Consider the following 20,687-nt stretch of genomic DNA (forward strand, 5'->3'; position numbering starts at 1 on the left):
GAGCCTTGCCAGCTGGGGCGGCCAGGCGCACATTTTAGATGTTGAGGGTTGTACTGTAATTGCATGGACAACACCGGCTTGATGAGGGTGTTCGGAACCATCCCATAAGTCAGTGACTGTGTTCTATGAATCAACGGCAACTTGTTTCTCTATTTCTCATTCAGTCTTCAATTGATGACCAAGGAAACGGATTGTGAGATTACTGTGACTTAAAGGAATAGTTCACATAAAATTGAAAATTATGTCATTATTTAATCACCCTCATGTTGTTCCAAACTCATTTGACTTTCCCTGTTAAATGCATGGAACACAAAAGGAGGGTTAAGGCAGAATGACAGCCTGAGTCACCATTCACTTTCATTGTATGGAAAAGCAGAGAGGAACACTGATGTGACCAAGACTAACATACTGTCTAAAATCTCCATTTGAGTTCAAGAAAAAAAGGTCATGCAGAGTTGGAACAAAATGAGGGTGAGTAAATGATGACAGAATTTTTATTTTTGGGTGAAATTGTCCTCTAAATAATACTTAAAAATATGAATGTCTTTGCATTATGTAACAAAATATTAAACCAAATGCATTTCTTTTAAAGAAATAAAGCACAAATTATATTCTGGCAAAACATTTAACAGAAAAAAAGTGTTTGCTCAGCTTTAAATTTTAAAACAATAGATTTAGGCTACGATTGACAAAATGCATTTGGACGCTTTCTGAATGTCAAACTTGGGAACAGGTCACTTGTTTCAATTTATTATTTTTATAATTATGCAATTAATTATGCTTACTATGCACGTATGACACATTAAGACATTTCAAGTGACTTAAGTGCTTAAAGGTTTCCAAATACAGTACTTGCATATGAAACTTCAGGAAAACAAACCGGTAGAACGTAAAAAAAAAAAAAAAACTTGCTTCTTTTTACTGATGGACTTCACACCTCTCATTTCACACCTCAAGGTTTAAACAGGGTTGATTAATATCGCTACCATCTAAGGACAAGGCAGATTACCTTCCGCTTTATTTCAGCTTTGCTGATTAACTTTAATGATGCTCATTTAGCCTTGTGATTCTTATCTGATTTCTGGGCCCAACTGAGCAAAGAGAGACAGAGAGAGAGAGAGAGAGAGAGAGAGAGAGAGAGAGAGAGAGAGAGAGAGTTGGGAGAGAGACACTTTGTTAGAGTTGCTGCGAAGAGAAATGTGGTTTAGAATAGAGAACGAGAGAGAAAGTTGACTCTCCAGCCCCAATTAGACTGGGCTGGTGCACTGGCCTCCATTTAATTTAATTTCACATGCTACCTCTCACTTTGAAATTAGGCAGATGGCCAAAGTTTTGCCAGAGGCAAAATTCCACATGGCATCCTCTTCCAACAACAGGGGCCACAGACTGCGGACGGAGCGAAGCTCCCAGCCGGGGGTCTACTGATCTCTCCCGACCAAGACGTAACCACCTGGGACACGAGAAAATGCTGCACACAGCATGCACGTATGACACCATTATAGGTGGCAAGAGACTTAACATGGAAGTAAATCATGCACAGGGTGGCCTAACATAACTCGTGCTGCTCATGTGCGAATAATGCTTTGCTAGGAAAACTCTGGCCTAATTAAGGGGCTAAAGAGGGCAACTAAGCAAAAGTGGCTCAATTACCAAAAGACAATGTCTTTCATCTTAAATTTTTCCTTCAAGTCATGCCAGGTGCATTAACACCTCTCGATACAGACAACAGGGGTGTCATCTTAAAATAAAAAGACTTGCTCCTCTATCCCACTCAACCGCTATAAGCAATTTTGTTGGATTAACCGGCAAATTTCTCTGGAGGGTTTGAGTGCAGCGGTGAAGAAAGTGATTTATTTTCCTGCATCTAATCAGAAGGATGTGTATTAAAAACACAATAAGTGACTGCCGTTGGCTGAGGTCCAGCATTGTTTACAGCTAAAAAGTCCTTGAGCTAGCAAATGAATTAGCTTGCCAATGGGTGGTTTTGGCCTTCTAACAGGTTGCAACAACAGCAGCTTTTGTCGCTGAAGTAAAATTATCAGACACACACAGCTATTTGCTGTATTGTTGTAGAGGGAGTTCAAAAAGTAATCTTAAAAATCCAATTGATTCCTACAAGGCAGCTAATGCTAACTCAGGCAGCCATGTTGTTTCAATAGATTAAGGGGGCCACCGTGTCTTTTCGGAGGGAATAATTTGATGTGTTTTGTCGGGCTCATTGTGTTTTGATAAAGACAGAGGTTGGATTAAATGCACAAGCCCAAGCCTCTGATGAGTAATTGGGAGGAATGCGGCGCTTAGTGAAAGCAGACACTCGCTTGTATTACTGCGCTGCCACCCAGACTTGTGTGTAAAGTAAATAGAAATATAACACCAGATTCGGGGGCAAATTCACTCACAGAGGAACAAAATAAACCTTGAGAAGCTCCACGGGCCAAACTGAAACAGCAATGGTATGGAAAGTTTGGAAACAGTCACAGAGTCTAATACAAACCAAACAGCAAATGGTTTGTCATGGTAAGCGGTACAAGAAAGGGTTAACCTGAGAGCGTGTCATGGGACGATCGAACGATGCCAGCGCGTGATCCCCTGCTCCAGCCAACGCTTTGATAGAGTGCTTTCTCTAAACTCAACAGATGAGAGCAATTACTGTAAGAGATGCATGATTATAGGTCTGCCATATCCACACATGCCTGACATTTTGCTGCTTTACATGCCAGGGGTTTCAAAAGAAGAAAGACAGAGGCCACTATAAAGCAAGGTAAAGAAAGGCAGAGGGGGAAAGAAAGAGACACAGAGAGACCCTAGGGAACAAATATCAATATTGCAGGATGAATTTCATCTTAAAGTGGCTAGAGCATCACTCTGCCAGGGCTGAATGTCTAGGGCCTGCTCTGCAACCGTTAGCATGTGAAATTGGGTAGACTTAAAACCCCTAAACAAGGGGATCAACACGCATTCGTCAAGCTGTGCCGCCCGCCCGCACACACCAACACATGCAATCTCCATAGGGCGCTCGGGTCCTTCTCAACGCACTCTGCCACGCTTCCTACCTTCAACAGTGACAAACAGCTTCGTAGATTGTCACTGAGCTTTAATTTCACTCCTAACAGCTTCTCCCCCACCTCTCCACATAATCCACAAACTTTTGTATTATTCAAGCGCTGGCCCCTAATCCTCCCAAGCTAACAGAGGGAGAAATTTGGTTTTGTTAAGTGGTGATTTCTCCCACTAAATAGCAACACCCTTTTGTAGAATATATTCCAGGGTTGAGAGCCTTCATTAGACAGTTTCGGATTTAAACCAATGAGATGGACTAATTCCCTTAGACGTGCTATGTCAAAAGACCGAGCGGCCTGGGAGAACATGCAAACGCTGAGAAGAACCTGTGCTAACCTGGTAATCCCATCCTGTCCACTGCTCTCTACGCCCTCCCCATTGTTTGCGGCGCCAATCCACTTTTGCCAAAGCGGCTTTAGAGGGAGGTATACAGGGGCTGCCATCTAGGCCTGCTTAGACCCAGCCTGAGGGGCTTACAATGCGCTCTCGTCCCAGGCATCTCCCCCGCTTTACAAATTCAAATCTTCATGGAGACTAGTTCACAAAACAAACACTGTCAGTTTGATGGAGCCTCTGTAATGATATGCAAAAGGGAAGGTGCTCAGTTTTTCTGAATAGCGCCAGAGCCACAACAAGCTTTCAAACCTGCAGAAGGAGTACATGGCTAAACAAATAAAGCTAAATATAAAATACAGCCACATATATATTTTTCTTTCTGAGAGGTGGCTTCAACTGTAAAATCTTAAGAGGATTTAAAAGCTTTTGGCTACCTTGAATAATTCCACACAAGTGATGCAGGGAAAGTCTGTGTACTTGCGTTTCGCAGTACATCTCTGCTGACAATAAAAAAGAAAAGAAAAAATAAATAAAGCAAAGACCAGCATGAGGGCGAAAGCCACCGGAGTGTGCAGAGAGTCTTGCCAGTGCTCGCAATCCAAATTAGTGACAAGTTTATTCCCTGCCTGTGGTCAGGAGAGACTAAAATCCTGCCATCCGACAGCCACAAAGTGGCACAGGGACCGTTTGATGTCTTCATGTGGGATATAGTAACCTCTTAAAGTTTGTACACAGTCCAGAGCGCACACGATTACATTCTAACAATTACAGTAGGAGGACATTGTTTACTCCTTTACAGATTGCTGGGAAATCTGGCATTCACTTGCATGTTATTAAAACCAATAAATGTTAGATTAGACATAACCATAACCTTGAAGATGTACAAATATTAACTTTGTATCTCATAAAAATGGTTAAAAGGATGTATGTCCCTTTTAAATGTATTTTTTAAATTTTTTGATTAAAGGAATATTCCAGGTTCAATACATGTTAATGATTAGGTCACCGAAATGTTATAATTCTCTCATTATTTACCCATCCATATGTCATCTCATACTCGTATGATTTTCTTTCTTCTGTGGAACACAAACAAAGATATTTTAATGGAGATATGATTCCTTCTGAAATAATTCATTCAGTTTTAGGCAAAAAAATACCAAATTATATCTTCTTTTTCACGGATGTACTTTTAGTTATTTATCTCCAACGTTATATTGTCATGGCAATGAAGTTGTACAATTGGATGTAAATTTACACAGAAAAGGTTAGTTCTATATCATGCTAACATGCATATTGTTGATGTCTTGTGGCTAAACTTTTAAAAGATTGAGTATTATAACATTTATAGATTGACCTCATTCACTTCCATTGTAAGTGCCTCGCTGTAACCCAGAATTTAGCTCTTTTTAAAGAAAAGGAGGGACAATTTAAAAATAATGTAATAAAAACAATGCAGCTTAATTTATATTGAACCCAGAATTTTCATTTATCTCCAAAAAACTAAATACACATCTTTCCTGATTGCAAATTTAAAGGTGCTTTTGTTTTAAACACACATTTTTAAAAGTGTGTCATTTTAGATTTGCAAAAATAATGACAAGCCAGTTTTTAAACAGGTTTCCCAAATACTCCCCCTGTCTCTCATTGGTCATCCAACAGATAGTCCCGCCCCAGACTCCTGGCATTGGTTGAGCCAATGTTGCGATTCTCAAACTGAGTAATTTTTTGAAAGCATCACACTGTTGACACTTTTCAGACGACTCAACCTCTGAAAGCTTAATTTATAATTGTCTCTGCATATTCATTTGGGACAGGAGTATTTTAAAATGGATCAAATGACAAGCATCATCTTTAAGATTTTCCAAAAAGAATTTCAAGCATCCAGTTTGGATCCAATTCTGAAATCTCAAAAAAAATTGCTTTATCTGACTTCTAAAGTCTTATTTGATGCATGTATCAGGATGACTGACTGGATATAATTACACTGCCCTTGAGGGTTCAAAGGTGTTGTGGCTTTTTCTCGGCCATTATCACAACATTGATGGCACACATGGCAGCATTTAGAAAGGGCCCAGGCTGCAGGTATGCCAGAGCATTCACACACTCTATGCATCGCAGCATACTGCTCATATGCTGAGCGTCTGTTGCCGCAAAACACATCTCTTTGTTTTGGATCAAGCCCCAGGATCTTCATGCTGTAAAATGTGTGTTTAATTCTGTCGCTATATCAAAATGACAAGAAGACCACCAGTTTCTGAAAAAGAAAAGGAGAGAATGAACATGCACAAACGTGCACACACACATTTCTCAGATTCACTTGTGCTGCTAGAAGGGCCAATCACTCACTCACACACACACACACACACACACACACACACACACACACACTGTCATGCGATGCCTTTGCCAAACCACAAGTGAGAGGCCAAAATTCCATAAGCAATTGCTTTAACCAATCAGGGCTCTGAAAAAAGGGAAAATAAAAATCAGTGGAAAGGTAACGTTAGTAAAAAGTGTACAAATTGACGTGCTTAAATTAAGCCAGATCCCACAGGACTGAATGAATGAAGCTTATTTCAAAGGCAAAATTCTGGGTCATTTAAAGAAAAAACATAAGCAAGCAAGAAGACAGCAAGTGAGACATTTAAAAAAATGTATCAGGTTTGCAAGGAGTAAAAGATCACACAAGCCGACACTAAATAAACCGAGAAAAGAAACCAAATCGTAAAGACGTTCTTTAATTATGCACTAGCAATAATATGGATTCAGCCAATAAGGTGCATGAGGTAGAAGAAAAAGCAGAAATGGAAGATGAACTAAAAGATTATGAAGGAAATTTAAATTTAAGAAGGTAAACAACCTTTTTTGGTTCTAAATACCAGCAATACAACAGACTGAACCAATCAGCTGTGAGACTGAACATGAGTGGAAGAAAAGAAGGAGGAAAAGAGGAACAGGAACAGGAAAACCTGGAAGAAAATGAAAATGAAGAAGGTAAACAATCCCTTTTTGGTTCTAAAACCGCCTATTCTAACAATATCCCCCATTCAAATGGTAAAGACGCCGAAGCCCTCTATTGCCAAGAATAGTCGTCTTGGTTAGAAATAAATGGGCTAAACAATAGATTTGAAATGCCTGTCTGCAGTTGAAGGGCTGTTTTATTCGGCTTGCCTTATGATGTTTCATTACATAGAAAGCCGTTTAAATGACTGCTCTTTTTCTTAGACCAATTACAGGAGATATCTGAGAAAACAGCATGAGCGACGCAATAAAAAAGCGCACACAAACACACAAATGTGCCATCTTCTCTTTCTCCCTGGTACATCCGACGCTATCTCCTCTTCCTTCTCCTCATGCCCCCCCCAAACACACAAACACACACTCACTCACACAAATCCCCGCATCCACAACCGCCACCACCACCAATCACAGCCCTGACACCAGGACATCAATTCTCGCAAGTCGCAGAAAATTACCATGCATGAATGCAAAAAAGCCTGATCAGGAGTAATTAACACGGCTTCATATGCAAATTTTATTAATGCAGAACTACAAAGTCATTATGCAAATGCAACTTTCGTCAAGCCTCTTGACAAATATTCAGAGCTCTAGCCAGAGAACAGGTTTTTCTCTAACCCTCTCTCTCTCTCTCTCTCTCTCTCTCTCTCTCTCTCTCTCTCTCTCTTTCCCACACTTTACTTATTTTACCCAGGCAAGAGAACGTTTTACAAGTATGTTAAGTTATTTTGAACTTGGGGAAATCTTTTTTCATATTCTTATGGAAGTTTAAATCTTAGCAGTAAGGCAATGATGGCCATACATCCGCAATTAAAAAGCTGGCTCTTGGTAATGAATGTTTGGCGTTGGAGCGAGGTAATGAACCTGTAATTCTGAGGGAAGTGTGTGTGTGTGTGTGTGTGGGGGGGGGGGGGTATGCGGATATGAATATGCATGAGGCTCACTGCCTTTGATGATTAAAGAAAATTTTAATATTTAAATGAGTGCATGCAAAGTGATTAACTGAAAAAAGCAACGAGGCAAAAATCTGAAAAGGATTTCAAGATGCTAAGAAAAACATGCATGCAGCTTTTGCTTTTTATGGTCTATTAATGACTAAAACTGTTTTCTCTCTTTCTCTCCCTCCTGGCTTTTCCTGTTCTTGTCGTTTGCTGGACACAACCCAAATGCGAGGATTTTGGAAAGCATTTCAAAAGCCAAGTAAAAGGTAGCACTTTCCTGGATTTTTAAGTAGTGGATTAAAGGCACAGGGGGGAAGAAATTAATGTCTGGTTCACCGAAGGGGATGTCTTTAGCAGCATGTAAGGCCATGTCATAACTTATGGAGGATGGTTTGACATATACTGCAGAACTAAGGCTGCTTAATCAAATACTGATTTACAGAGATGTTACTAAAACCAGAAACTCTTCTTTGTTTACTTAATGCGCTGGCTCACAAAGAGCGCCAGACAACTGCCTAGTCAACAAAAGACAAAGAGAAATAATATACTTAATATATATTGGGGTCTAAAAGTCTGAGACCACATTAAAAATCTTGGATTCAAAATGTTATGGAAATAAACAGAACGTTTTAGGATTTTGAAAAAATAATTATATTTATTTATATATATATATATATATATATATATATATATATATATATATATATATATATATATATATATATATACAATATAAATAAATATAATTATTTTTTCAAAATCTTAAAAATGTATATATATATATGATGTGAAATGCAGAACACATTTGTAAGATTCTATCACTATCCAAAAGTAAGCAAATTGGCAATGACAATGTTAAATCCTTTGCACAAAAGGTCAGATTTCCTTGCTTGCACTGATGCATACAAGATGCTTTTTGGAACATTCTCAAATCATGCTGGGATAACATGGATCATCAGGTTTTGCACAAACTTGTGGAGTCCATGCTATCTTGAATGCATGCTGTAATTAAAGCAATTTGCAAATCAAATAGTGGAAAATATGCTTTTTTTCCTGATAATATAAATTGTACTTTTGAATTAAATTACAGAAAAAAAATCTACATAGAAGCATTTCCTCCAGTGCTCTGAGACTTTTGGGCCCCACAGTATAGTTAAATTTATTAAACCCGAACTTGTGTACTTAAAATTGCAATGTCTTGTAAATTTTACATGAGCAAGTCTGGCCTTGGCTCCCATTAAAGCAAGTTATACACATTTTACAACATCCACACACAAGCAAACTAATAATGCATATTTAAACTTCTCAACGGATATACCAATAAACACACATGATGGTGTTTAGAAATACAGAGAAGTCTTCTGATGTGTTAATAGGTTTAGAATGTGCAACTTTAAAGTCATAAGTACATGTCATTTTGAGAGCTTCCACAGGAAAGCATTACAAACAATCCTTGCATGTTTGTTTGGGCATCCCAGACCAACTTCAATTGCACACTCATAGCTTCATTAAATATACATTAGAGCTGCATCACACATGCTGGTATTTTATTTGAAATGCATGCATGGAAAAAAGAAAGAAATGCTGCATTTTAAGTCAGAACTTAGCCAACAGCTCAAGGGAGAAACAACAGGCTAATGCAGGCATGTAAACGGATAGGAAAAAAAATGGGGAGGATGAAGGAACTAGACAAAAGTGGGCAATTACCACTTCAAAACGGCCGCTTGGTTCGGCACTTCGGGCTTTATTGAACAGCAAAAAAAAAATAAAAAAACAAGAGAAAAACAAGAAGACCAAGCAAGAGTATTACTTTATGTCTCAACCAGTACATTAAATCAAACACACATCTACTGTGGTACACTTTCTATGCACAGTGATTCAGGCATAACCCCCTGTACCAGGCCTTTCCCCCTGCCAAGCCTTTGTGAATCTTAATTAAAAAAAAAAAAATGGCATGTATTATGGAAACATGTTTTCAATATCTTGGAGCCTGTGTTGTGTCATTATTTATTGAAGAGCCCTCCCAGTTTATATGTTGATTCTGAGAGAGGGACATGTACTCTCAATTGAGATGTTCTCTGCAGCGAGGGAAGAGCAGAATGTCTGTTTATTCTGGACTGTACATGTACAACTCAAAGAAAATGTTGATCTGTTAATCTAATCAAAATTCACTCAAATTGATAACAGTGTAAACCATTTAATGGGATGTGCATGATCCCTGAAAATGTGCTCTGTAAATGGGTAGCTAACCCATAGTAACATGTCCATGGATTTCTTTTTAATCAAAATCAAAATATTATGAACATGTCAGGGAAAGTGTATATTTTTGGTGCTGTGACTGGCCACCATTTCTTGAAAGTTTTACAACATTCTTAATCAACTTTTTCTTATACAATTACATCCTCCGTCATGCAAAATTCATTTTTAAAAGTAGAAATATTCCATGTAGTCTCAATTAATATGTAAGCTGAATTCATAATGAAAATTAGCTCAAAATAATAAGCAAAATTCTGTTTCAATAGTTTTAGATGGAGTATGATATGTCACTACAAGACATGCCCACTTTCCAAAATTATTTAATATTGAATATATGACTCCAGTGGTCCAATCAGAAGTGATATAATAGGTGTGGGTGAAAACAGATCAATATGTAAGTCATTTTTACTGTAAATTATTCTCCCTGCCCAGTAGGTGGAGATAACCATCAAAGAACACGCAAAATGTGGATTGCCAAAACCAAAAGAAGAAGAATGTGAAAGTGAAAATGGAGATTTATGGTTAAAAAAAAAGGACTTAAAAATGTATCCATTTCTCACCCACACCTATCATGTCGCTTCTAAAGACATTTATTTAACTACATGAATTATATGGATTACTTTTATGCTGCATTTTTATGCTTTTTGGACCTTCAAAGTTCTGGCCATCACTCACTTGCATTGTATGGACCTATAGTGCTTAAATATTTAAATGAGTAAATGATGAGATCATTTTCAGTTTTGTGTGAACTATCCATTTAACAAATCACACAAACTTAAGAAAGATATAGACACCACCCTGCACAATTAATACCTAATAACAAAAATAAGATGACGTCTATAAATTCTGACATTTAAAACAAGGTATATTGTGCACCTCATAACACTTGAAATATTAAGCTGGCAAACAGTGTTGTCACCGCATCACTGCAAGGGAAACTATGCTGAAACAAATCTTTCTGGGCAAAACCTCAAAAATAGGTAGGAAGTGAGGGCACGTAACAGGGATTGGCTGGCCAGGCTCAGTATCACTGAAGCCAGGACCGGTTTCTTTCTCCAGAGCATTAGAATATCCACCAAATACCTCATGGTTGAAGAGATATACCACTTGATTAAAGGGTATGTGACCATAAAAAATGCTGAAACTGAAGATGTCAGGCCCCGGAAATCAAATGTTTCTGCTTCTGATAAATTGATTTGCATAACACCAACTAACAATTTTTGCAATGTAGACTTGAGACAGCATTAATGCCAGGTATGGGCTCCGAAGCAACAGGGGCAGTGTGAACACTCTTAAGGAGAGAGGCAGAGTGAGAGAGGAGAGTGTCTGAGGTAAATGTCTTTATGAATATAGTATGTCTCATGAAATATTCACCACGACTATCTGGTGAGCCAAGGGTCAGAAATAACTCCCCTGTCGCAGCACTTGTTAGACGTGTAAAGTTGTGTGAGTGTACTTGGATGGTGTGAGACGAGAGAGAGAGAGAGAGAGAGAGAGAGAGAGAGAGAGAGAGAGAGCGATAGGGAGAGATAGGGATACAGCACTGACAGGAACAGGAGTCCATCTCGGCAAACGACATACCCATCTTCCCAACGCGTGGCCAGCTGGAGTTCCTATGGTCATGGAATGTGAGCTAACTGATGCAGCCTGTTGTGATGTTTTAGATTCAGCACTATTGAAAATGTTTGGCTATTATTTAGTCACTGATTTGAATACAGAATATATATTACCTACCACATACCACATACTGTTCTATCAGTCTTGGATGTCAGTTAACATTAATATAAGAAAAAAATTGCAAGTCACCAAAGCACTTGTTCTGAGCAACTACCATTATTACCGATCTAAACATACCAATTCAATTATAACATATATATATATTTGGATAGACACTGAAACATACAAAATGATTGTGTTGACAGCATCTAAAATGTAAACCGGTTTGCATACAGTATGTTCAACTTTAGAGACTGAGAAGTCTTTATGAATCCTCTGAAGACTGACCGGAACTGGAATTGCTGATCTTAAGAAATCACACAGAACAGAATTAAACTGTTATAAATGTCAAATTAGTTAAATGAGCTAAATAAATGCAATGGTGTTAAATATATCGTATTAATCTCATTCATTATAAGTACAATAAAATCAACCTATGATTTCAATATTCTCTGAACCTAAACCTCAATTCTATAAACCTAATTTGTAAACATTAATACATCTTTGAAGTTGTTCATCCATAAAATAGTTAACATTTTAAATACTGTCAATATCAGTACATGGCCGCATCACCACTCGCGCAGACTGATAAGAGCTTGATTACTGCTATCACCAAACATTTGGAGAAATAGTCCCTTTATTTGCACTCTCTATTTACACTCAGTCCAATTTGGTTTTTTAAAACACAAGGATGCCACAAACAGTGTTTGACACGGTGTTCGTTTGCATCTCAACCACATTTTGTACATAGTTAAAATGTATACATTTTAGGCTAATCCCTTCACTTTCATCCCAAGACAGAAATTCATACAGGTTTGTAACAACATAAGGGTGAGTTTTCATTTGTGAATGAAATAACCCTTTACATTTGTAATGAGGTTACTTGAAGCTTGCTCTTGGACTATGTTGGCGATAGTGAACATCAACACATATGATGTGTAGCTAAAGTAAACAATATAGAACCATATTAAACATCCATTAATGACCTGTTTGGAAACTCCATCCTCTTGTTTCAGGTTCATGAGATCATATTAAATCATTCCTCTTTAATTAAGGAATCCTTACAGCCGCACAGCACTGTGTAGTACACAGCACCTCTATCTGAGACTAATCTATAATTAAATAACAAGTACCATTAAATGCCTGACCAGCTTCAGCAGGCTAAGTCATCTAGATGCATTAAGGAGCAGTAAATGTCTTGTTTATTTGTTTATTTAAACATTTATTTATTTATTTTACATTTAGATTGCTTAATGATGCACAGTGGCTACAACTAACTATGGTGTCCGTCTCAACGCCATCTTTTCAATGAACTGTTTTAACCTAGCTGTGTGACACGAGGGGGGCTCTAGAAGCAACTCATATCGCCTGAGGTTATGCTGAATGTCATATTTTATTTAATTAGGGCTATTAAATGTAATTAAATTCTGCTGAAACTTAAGACAGCTAAGTGGCAATACAATGCGGGGCCAAGCAAGCCTGTGTCCTGCTGATATTTATGCTTGAAATATTGAATTCAACCCTCAAGTGGCTCCTCTTCAATGGCTGCCCTGTATTGTCATAGATAACGTTGACTTTTTCATACAAACTAATAAAGAGAAAGCCACTGGGAGAATTATCGCTGAAAGCAATTTCAGTAATCAGAATACTTTATCATGGAGTCTTTTCGACTGATTATGGGGTTTTCAGATCAAAGACACAATGTTTAGTTATCATTATGCAGTCCCAAGAGAATGGGTATGTATATGACTTAATGAAGTTGCTGTTCATGCGTGGTGTTACTACTTTCAAACAAAGAATCCAGTGGATGATTTTTTCCTAATGGCCCATTACATAAAGCGAGATATGGGCCATGATATTGGGACTTTAACTTGAGGAAACGAGTAGGCATGGCTGAATAACTTGTGAAACATCTTTACTTCCGATATTGATGCTGTTATGTATGTATGTATATTCACAGTATATATATATATATATATATATATATATATATATATATATATATATATATATATATATATATATATATAATATTAGGGCAGGGAAATTTAACACGTTCATTTCAGCGATTAACAGTTGACTGTTTAATGCATTTTAAAAAAAAATTATGCAATTAATGCATTATTTGTTCTTGCACTTCCAGAAACATCACTAGTGTTTTTCTCCACTTTCTGTGCCTGAATTGGCATATATAAAGGTCCAGGAGGTACACACTCGACTCAACTGCACGTCCTAGCACAGAAAATGATTGTGCAGAGTATTTCCTGGGCATAATAAACACGGGAGCGGATTTACTCTATATGGAGAATGGAGACTTCACCAGCAAGTGGTGAGCCAGGTGTGGGAGAGATACGGGAAAGCTGCAAAATGCTCACTCACTGTCATCTGAACCAGTGACAAAAGTGAAACCATGTGAAACCAAATTCAGCAATCAATTACTTTCATATCTGTATGTATAAAATACAAAAATATAATTAAATATAATTAAGAATGTCCACTGGAAAGTGCCAGATGATTTTGCACAACTTCTGATAAAAGCATGTCCACTAATTTTATGGCAGGTAAACATGTACTTTTATCAAATATTTACAGAATACCTGTAGAAATGTGTCTAATGTTAATATGTACATATTTAAATAATTAAACTAAATGATGATTAACCAATTTCTTACAGGATTTTGAGACAAAGAATAAAGTAAATATGTATATTTATGATTAGATTTTATTGTTTGTTTTAATGTACCATGATTAATCACAATGAATCATAGAAAACTGTGTGATTAATTAGTTAAAACATTTTATTTGACTCAGTATGAAATGTTTATTATATATATATATATATATATATATATATATATATATATATATATATACATATATATCTATATATATATATATATATACATCTATACATATACTGTATGGGTGGTGTGGGGTTTGAGTGGGTATGTGTGTGGGTGAGTGGGTGTGTGTGTGTTTGTTTTTAATAATAAAGCATAATAATTTAATAATTTATTTAGCATGAAAATTAATGTGCATCATAAGCTTCAAAAGAAAAAAAAACTTTGTTGGTAAATACTTTAGTTTATATATTTTTTTATGTTAAAGGGCTATAATTACCCGTTTTATCCCCAGAAATCACAAAAAACCTTCCATTCTTAAAAAGTTATCGTTATCTAAATTGATTACATTGGCTTTGATAGGACTTGGCCTGGGATTAAAAAGGAAAAAAATGGCATTGCTCATACCTAAAAATATCTAAAGGTCTATGATAATGCATTTCTGTTGGATGATCAGTGAATCAAAATGCACTGTGGACGGAAAAAAAAAGGTCTGGAAATGAGTAAGATTGCTTTACTGTAAGTACTAGTAACACCAAGGTCATGGGTTCGATTCCAAGGAAACACACACACTGATAAACATATACCTTGATTGCTCTGTAAGTCGGTTTGGTTTAAAACATCTGCCAACTCAATAAATGTAAATGTAGATTTGGGATTCTTATCATTTGATCCAGAAGTTTTCTTCCTCATCAACATCTCTCTCTCTCTCTCTCTCTCTCTCTCTCTCTCTCTCTCTCTCTCTCTCTCTCTCTCTCTCTCTCTCTCTCTCTCCCTTTCTCTCCCTCTCTCCTGCATTCTCACTCTCTCTGTCATTTCTCCACTTGAAGCTGGCAGATGGATATATTATAGGGGGGAAAAACAAATTCATGAAAAATGATCCATGCTTTGCCGAGCAAGAGTACCACTGCTATTTTCAAGGCAGAGTGGCTGAGTGTTTGTCTGTGTGTGTGTGTGTGTGTGTGTGTGTGTGTGTGTGTGTGTGTGTGTGTGTGTGTGTGTGTCTGTGTGTCTGTGTGTTTGTGTCATTTTCTGTTTCACGTCGAGAACAAATGGAACGGAGAAATGTTTAGCATAAAAGAATACTTTAACCTGCTGGGAGGCAATTATGAATACAAGGCAGCCTGTGAGTGTTTAGCCGCACGCTCAAGCTGACATTCAAGTGTCTTAATCACTTTCAGAAATGTTTCATCTCCCGTTATATTCTTCCCTCCAAACTGTCTCCCTATGCAACCCCGAATTAATGAAAGGTGTAAAATTTACTCTTGGTAACTGCAATATGATTTACAAAGGCAAATGTTAATTTTTATAACCCATTATTCAAATTGTGAGGTTTAAATGAGATTAAAACTCTCCTTTTCAATGTGGAGCTTATGAAAATCAGTGGGTCAAAATAAAGAGAGATCATGTAATTTTGATGGCATTGGCTGAAATTTGAATTTGATAAGCTAACTGAATAAATGTTTTATATATTGTACCAGGAGGAAAATAAAACTATATTTTTAAAATACAAACTGCAATTAATATTTTGTTTAACTTTAACAAAATTAGTGTAATTAGAATTTCAATGTACTGAAACTGAACAAGTCAAGTCATCATTTTTATTTGTATAGCGCTTTTCAGAACACACATCGTTTCAAAGCAGCTTTACAGAAAATCATGCTTCAACAGAAAATAACACTTACGTTTAATTGTTGCCTTAAATTATTAAGCGTAAAATAATAGTGCCAAAGCTACCAGCAGTGAAATGAATTACTGATGAAGAAAATCAAGGCAAAACTAATTAAATAGATGGATGTTGCTTTAACGCAATGATGAAAACATATTCTTAAAGTAAAGAATGAAAATTCTGTATAATAAAAGGTGTTTAAAATGTTTTACTGTGTGTATTAGTAGGTATATAAGTATAACAAAACTTATACTGCACGGCAGTATTTCTTTTTAAAGAAATTGTGTGGTTAGCAAAACAGACGCCTGTGGCTCTTACTAGTCAGTCTCTTTTTTTTTTAATCAGCAATGATGAAGTGTAGTGGAACAGTTTTGCACGTAACACTGTGTGGATGCTTGCATCATATTTCACAACTACCGCCAACACTCCGAGCACGAGCAGACAGCCAGTCAGTGAGACTGCGTGTGAAGTCTGACCTGCATCATGTGAGGTACCGAGTAAATTAGCAGCAGCCTCATTATTAGCAACATTTAAATGCGCAAGGCATTGTGGTGGCACGGAATAAATTGTCTCAGATGCCGTGGGTAACATTCACAAATAAGTATTGCGAAGCATTAAAAAAACAACGTTATTAAAAACGAGGCGGTGTCATAAGCCTCTCCCTCTGCGTTTCCCCTGGTAACTTTGTCCAACCTAGAATATTATTTTATAAGACCCATTTTCCAAGATCCCTCCAGCTTCATGGTGAAGGACTTGCACTGTTTTGCAAGATAACTATGAGAGACTTTTTTTTCCCCCTACAGCTGGATGAAACTAAACTGCCTCTTTACCCCTATTCAATAGGAAGCTCACTCTTTTAATCCTACTCTATTTCTTTCTCTCTCTCTCTCTCTCTCTCTCTCTCTCTCTCTCTCTCTCTCTCCTCTTCTTTTTTTGTGAGTATTTGAATTTTAATGAGCTTTTCACCTTTTAAGCAGATGGCTCAGTCTGGATTTCTCCATGAAAGTAGGGTGAGTTCTCTGTCACGTCTTGCACAATTTGTTTCAACTACCCGAGTCCTTCAGGGGGTTTTAGGGCTTTGAGTCAGTAATGTGATGTTTCACTCTGCACGGCGTAGGCTCCCCTAATGAAATCAGCTGAAGGAAAAACAATCTCTCTTGAGGCTCGGAGATGAGCGGTATCACAATCACTACAGGAAGCCCAGAGTCCTACCGTGGTAAATGAGTGTGTGTCTCCTTTTGTCTGAAACTCTGCAGGCTGTGTGTGTGCTTTTGCATTTTGTGTATTGGAATATGTACTTCTGGTGTGCATCTATTTACGGGTGCGAGAAAGTGTGTGTCTTCATTAGTGTCACTGATCACACAGCTTTTATAGACCCCATGAAATCACCGAGCTCAGTTTTATATTCTGTGTTGATGCATTTCCTATTTAAACATGAAGTTTGAGCAAGACTTATCGAATGGCTTGTCCCTTTTTTCAAATAGTGAGAGTTTTTTTTTTTCATGTCACAGAATGTTTATGTTATGTCACAGACATGAAATATGATTTGCTACTTGCCAGTCTTGGCATAATGGGGAAGGACATTCACATTCTACAGAGCATTTTATTTGACAAAAACCTGTAACACTTCACATTAATTTTCCTTTTGTTACGGTTAATAAAGGGGTTCAATTATAAATCATTGATATGCAATTATAATAACATGAAAGGGCAACTTTCATACAATACTAGCAAAATTGTGAGCATTTTAACTAACATGCTATAAATGCTTAATAAGCATGCTTATCCATACTAATATTTATCAACTGTAAATCGCTTTGGATATATGTTTTATTAATCCAAAATATAAAATGCCTTAATTCCAGATTTATGTCACAATTATGGTGAGATTCAATGCAGGAATGCTTTGTGTCCACTTTACATTTTCATAGGTTGCTAATGTTGAATTAGTGTTATTTAGCATTTATAACATGTGAGGTAAAATGGCTTATTATTTGGCAGGCATTGCTTTAAAGTCACCCTTTTTATGTGTTTTGTTATAAAGTAAAAAAACCCCTTTATAAACCTTTTATAAACCCAGGGAACATTAATGTAAAGTGTTACATGAGTTATCAATATTTTTCGTCCATTATCCTGGGTCAGTAAATTTGCTTTTTGTCAACTTTTAAGAGTGCACTTACATATACAGTAAAATCCTTCAAAGCTTATAGACATGTTCAAAATGCCACAAAACTCCAATTTTGATTTCAAGGGGTCTATAATGCCTGCCTAAAACTTTTCTTCCTGACACACAGGAGAAAGTTTGACCTACCTGCCAGGCCGCTTTCTTGCTTCGGGCAAATTCCTTTTGGGGGCGTCAACAGTCTGTCGTCCTCCTCCTCGGGTGTCACCTGGATTCCTATTTCGACCGGTTCTACCACTTTCCTCAGCTCGGCAAGGGGCGGCGAGGGGCTGTGGCGGTCCGCCATCTTGTCGTAGCAGCCGTGGCCGGACGTCAGACCCTGGCATTGCTTTTTCTTGTGCTCGATGAAGAGCAGGATGTCCCCCAACAGGAACGTTAGTTGGCACTGGCCGCAGGTGAGGAGGTCATGATCACCCAGGCCCGGAGGTAGATGCCCAGGCATGCTGGGATCCAGCAGCGAATGAGGGCGAGTGTGGAGATCAGCCACGGCCAGTACCGCATCCACATGCTCAGCTTCTGCTGCACGGGAAGAGTGAAAGGAATATTTTCAGAATCCAAAATATAATCTAAATGTAACAATTTTTCCACCTGTGAAACAATTTTTTTTTCAATTGATGTTATGAAGGTAGTATGGGCAGAGCAAAACAATATTAACCAATTATATTACAATCTAACATGCTTCATCCCCCAACAATCAAATCAAATTCTGATTGTTAAAAGCCTGTTGTATATTTTTCCACTTAATATTCAGTTTCACTCATAAATATGTCACATTACAGAGAGTAAATGCATTGTGAATCCCGCATGTTGTCTTTAAATCAGAGCTTGTCAGCGTGTCTACATTTGCCCATCCATTTTTCCTTAACCAGGTACTTTATTCTTTCTTACACTAAATCACAAAGAAAACTTGACTGAAATTCAACAGTGCGGAAAATTGAAATAAAATACAAATGAAGTGGAACTCGAGACGATATCACACATTTTCTGAGAGCTCAGGGTCAGGTCGTTTAGCATTTCGCTATTTGGCAGCTTGTTAAAATAAAGGAAATGAATGTTGGGGCCCGTTTAACCGTTCACCTATGTCTCATGACAGTCCTACTAAACTTTGAGAGCAAAGTGAATAAAGGCGGACCTCAATTTAATCATTCCAGTGGCCACACACGAGGCACCACTCTCTTTTTACAGCATGTTCTGTCCTGTACCAAGCCAGCTCTTGATAAACATCCATATGTGAGGGCCAAGACCCAACAGCAAGGCACTGTTATTAATATACAATACAGTACTTGTGAGGCTGAGAATGAGACAGCCAGACCTGAAAGAGAAAGAGAGTGAGTGTGAAGAGAGAAGAAAAAAAAAGAAAGGAGAAGGGGGGGGGGGCTGTTTTGGCTGTGAGAGATATTTGCACAACCATGAGAGCAAGAGGCCCTGTAGATCCTCTGGTTGATTCTGTCACCTAGATAAACAGTGAGGAGCGGCGGGCGCTGAAACCACAAAGTATGCCGGACACCCTGAGTCCCTCAGCCTCCATTTTGAAATTTCAGCCTCACCTTTCAGCACGCGGCCACAATCAGCCCTTTGTAGCCCAATGCCGAGCGTAAGAGCAGTTTCATCAAAAGACAGTAGAGGCCCTTGACATAACCCTCTCGGGACCCCCTGACAGACAGCTCTGTTGATGTTACATTTGACAGCTTATCCTTGCGCCATACTAATCATAAGATCTAGACAAACACCTCACTGACTGCCACTTTACACTCTTCAGCTTCCTGTCACCGCTTTCATGCTCTCCCTCCTCAACATGCTGCATGATTTGGACGAAAGCAGAAAAATAACAAAGAAAAAGAAGAAAAACACTACCATAGCAACACTTAGAGCCACACAGCAAGCAGGTGCGGATTTTTGAAGTGTACATAAATCTAAGAGGAGAATGAAGGGCAGAATTCTCAAATTGTCTGCGCCAAAAGGACAAATGTGGGATGCTTTTTAAAAACAGAATACAGAAGAAAAAAGTGATTTTAATGTGTAAAAAAATGTGTACTAAAATTTTATGTGTAAAGTTAAGTCCAATTTTACAACTTTGTTAACAACTTTGTTAACAACTTAGTTTACAACGCCCGCAAAATCAATTATTTAAACATCACAGCTCAAATAATACACGAGATTTAACAAAATAATTAATGTTAGTGCTTTTATAAAATAACTGTATATTAAGCTTCAAATTTCTGCTTTAAAACCCTGAAAAAATGTGCCCCGTGCATTTACATTGTAAGTGTCTCGCTGTAACACCAATTTTTGCTTTTTTTCAAGGAAAGGAGGGATGGGTCTAAAAAAATTTGGGGTTATTAACATTATGCCACAAATGCTGTCAAATGAGCCTAATTTGTATTCAACCTGAAATATGTCCCTAAAATGATACAAATAAAGAAGACTCTAGATAGTCTCAGAGAAAAAGTTGCTTTATTCTTCAGATGATGCTGGGAGCACATTTGTTAGCACCACCATGTTGAGATCATATGGCCAGCTGAATTTTACTCTCTTTATCTCAATAATCCCTTGTAATTGGATGCTATTACTCAAAAAATAAATTAATCATGGCTGATTGCAAAAAGCGCATTTTAACAATGACATCGGTAAATGAGAAATTCTGTTTTTGCGTGTCAATGCAACATAAA

General features: G+C 37.6%; 2 protein-coding genes and 1 long non-coding RNA gene across 5 annotated transcripts in view; 1 reads left to right on the plus strand and 2 right to left on the minus strand.

Moving 5' to 3' along the window:
• The window catches only part of LOC127656964 (serine palmitoyltransferase 2-like), a 919,074-nt gene that overhangs the window by 663,899 nt on the left and 234,488 nt on the right, over positions 1 to 20,687 (minus strand). The window lies entirely within an intron of this gene.
• Positions 1 to 20,687, minus strand: part of bcl11ba (BCL11 transcription factor B a) — a 58,417-nt gene that overhangs the window by 26,573 nt on the left and 11,157 nt on the right. For 2 of the 3 annotated variants that reach the window (XM_052145550.1, XM_052145548.1), the window contains one exon: positions 18,148 to 18,537. In XM_052145550.1, the coding sequence (XP_052001510.1) occupies positions 18,148 to 18,537 (390 nt within the window). The remainder of the gene's footprint in view (positions 1 to 18,147; positions 18,538 to 20,687) is intronic. The other variant, XM_052145549.1, reaches the window with a different exon arrangement.
• LOC127656973 (uncharacterized) lies at positions 15,967 to 18,261 on the plus strand. Its single transcript, XR_007972226.1, has 3 exons — positions 15,967 to 16,846; positions 16,954 to 17,052; positions 18,131 to 18,261. It is a non-coding gene; the product is annotated as an uncharacterized LOC127656973 (long non-coding RNA).

The sequence above is a fragment of the Xyrauchen texanus genome, chromosome 16 (assembly GCF_025860055.1).
Source record: "Xyrauchen texanus isolate HMW12.3.18 chromosome 16, RBS_HiC_50CHRs, whole genome shotgun sequence".
Classification (NCBI taxonomy): domain Eukaryota; kingdom Metazoa; phylum Chordata; class Actinopteri; order Cypriniformes; family Catostomidae; genus Xyrauchen; species Xyrauchen texanus.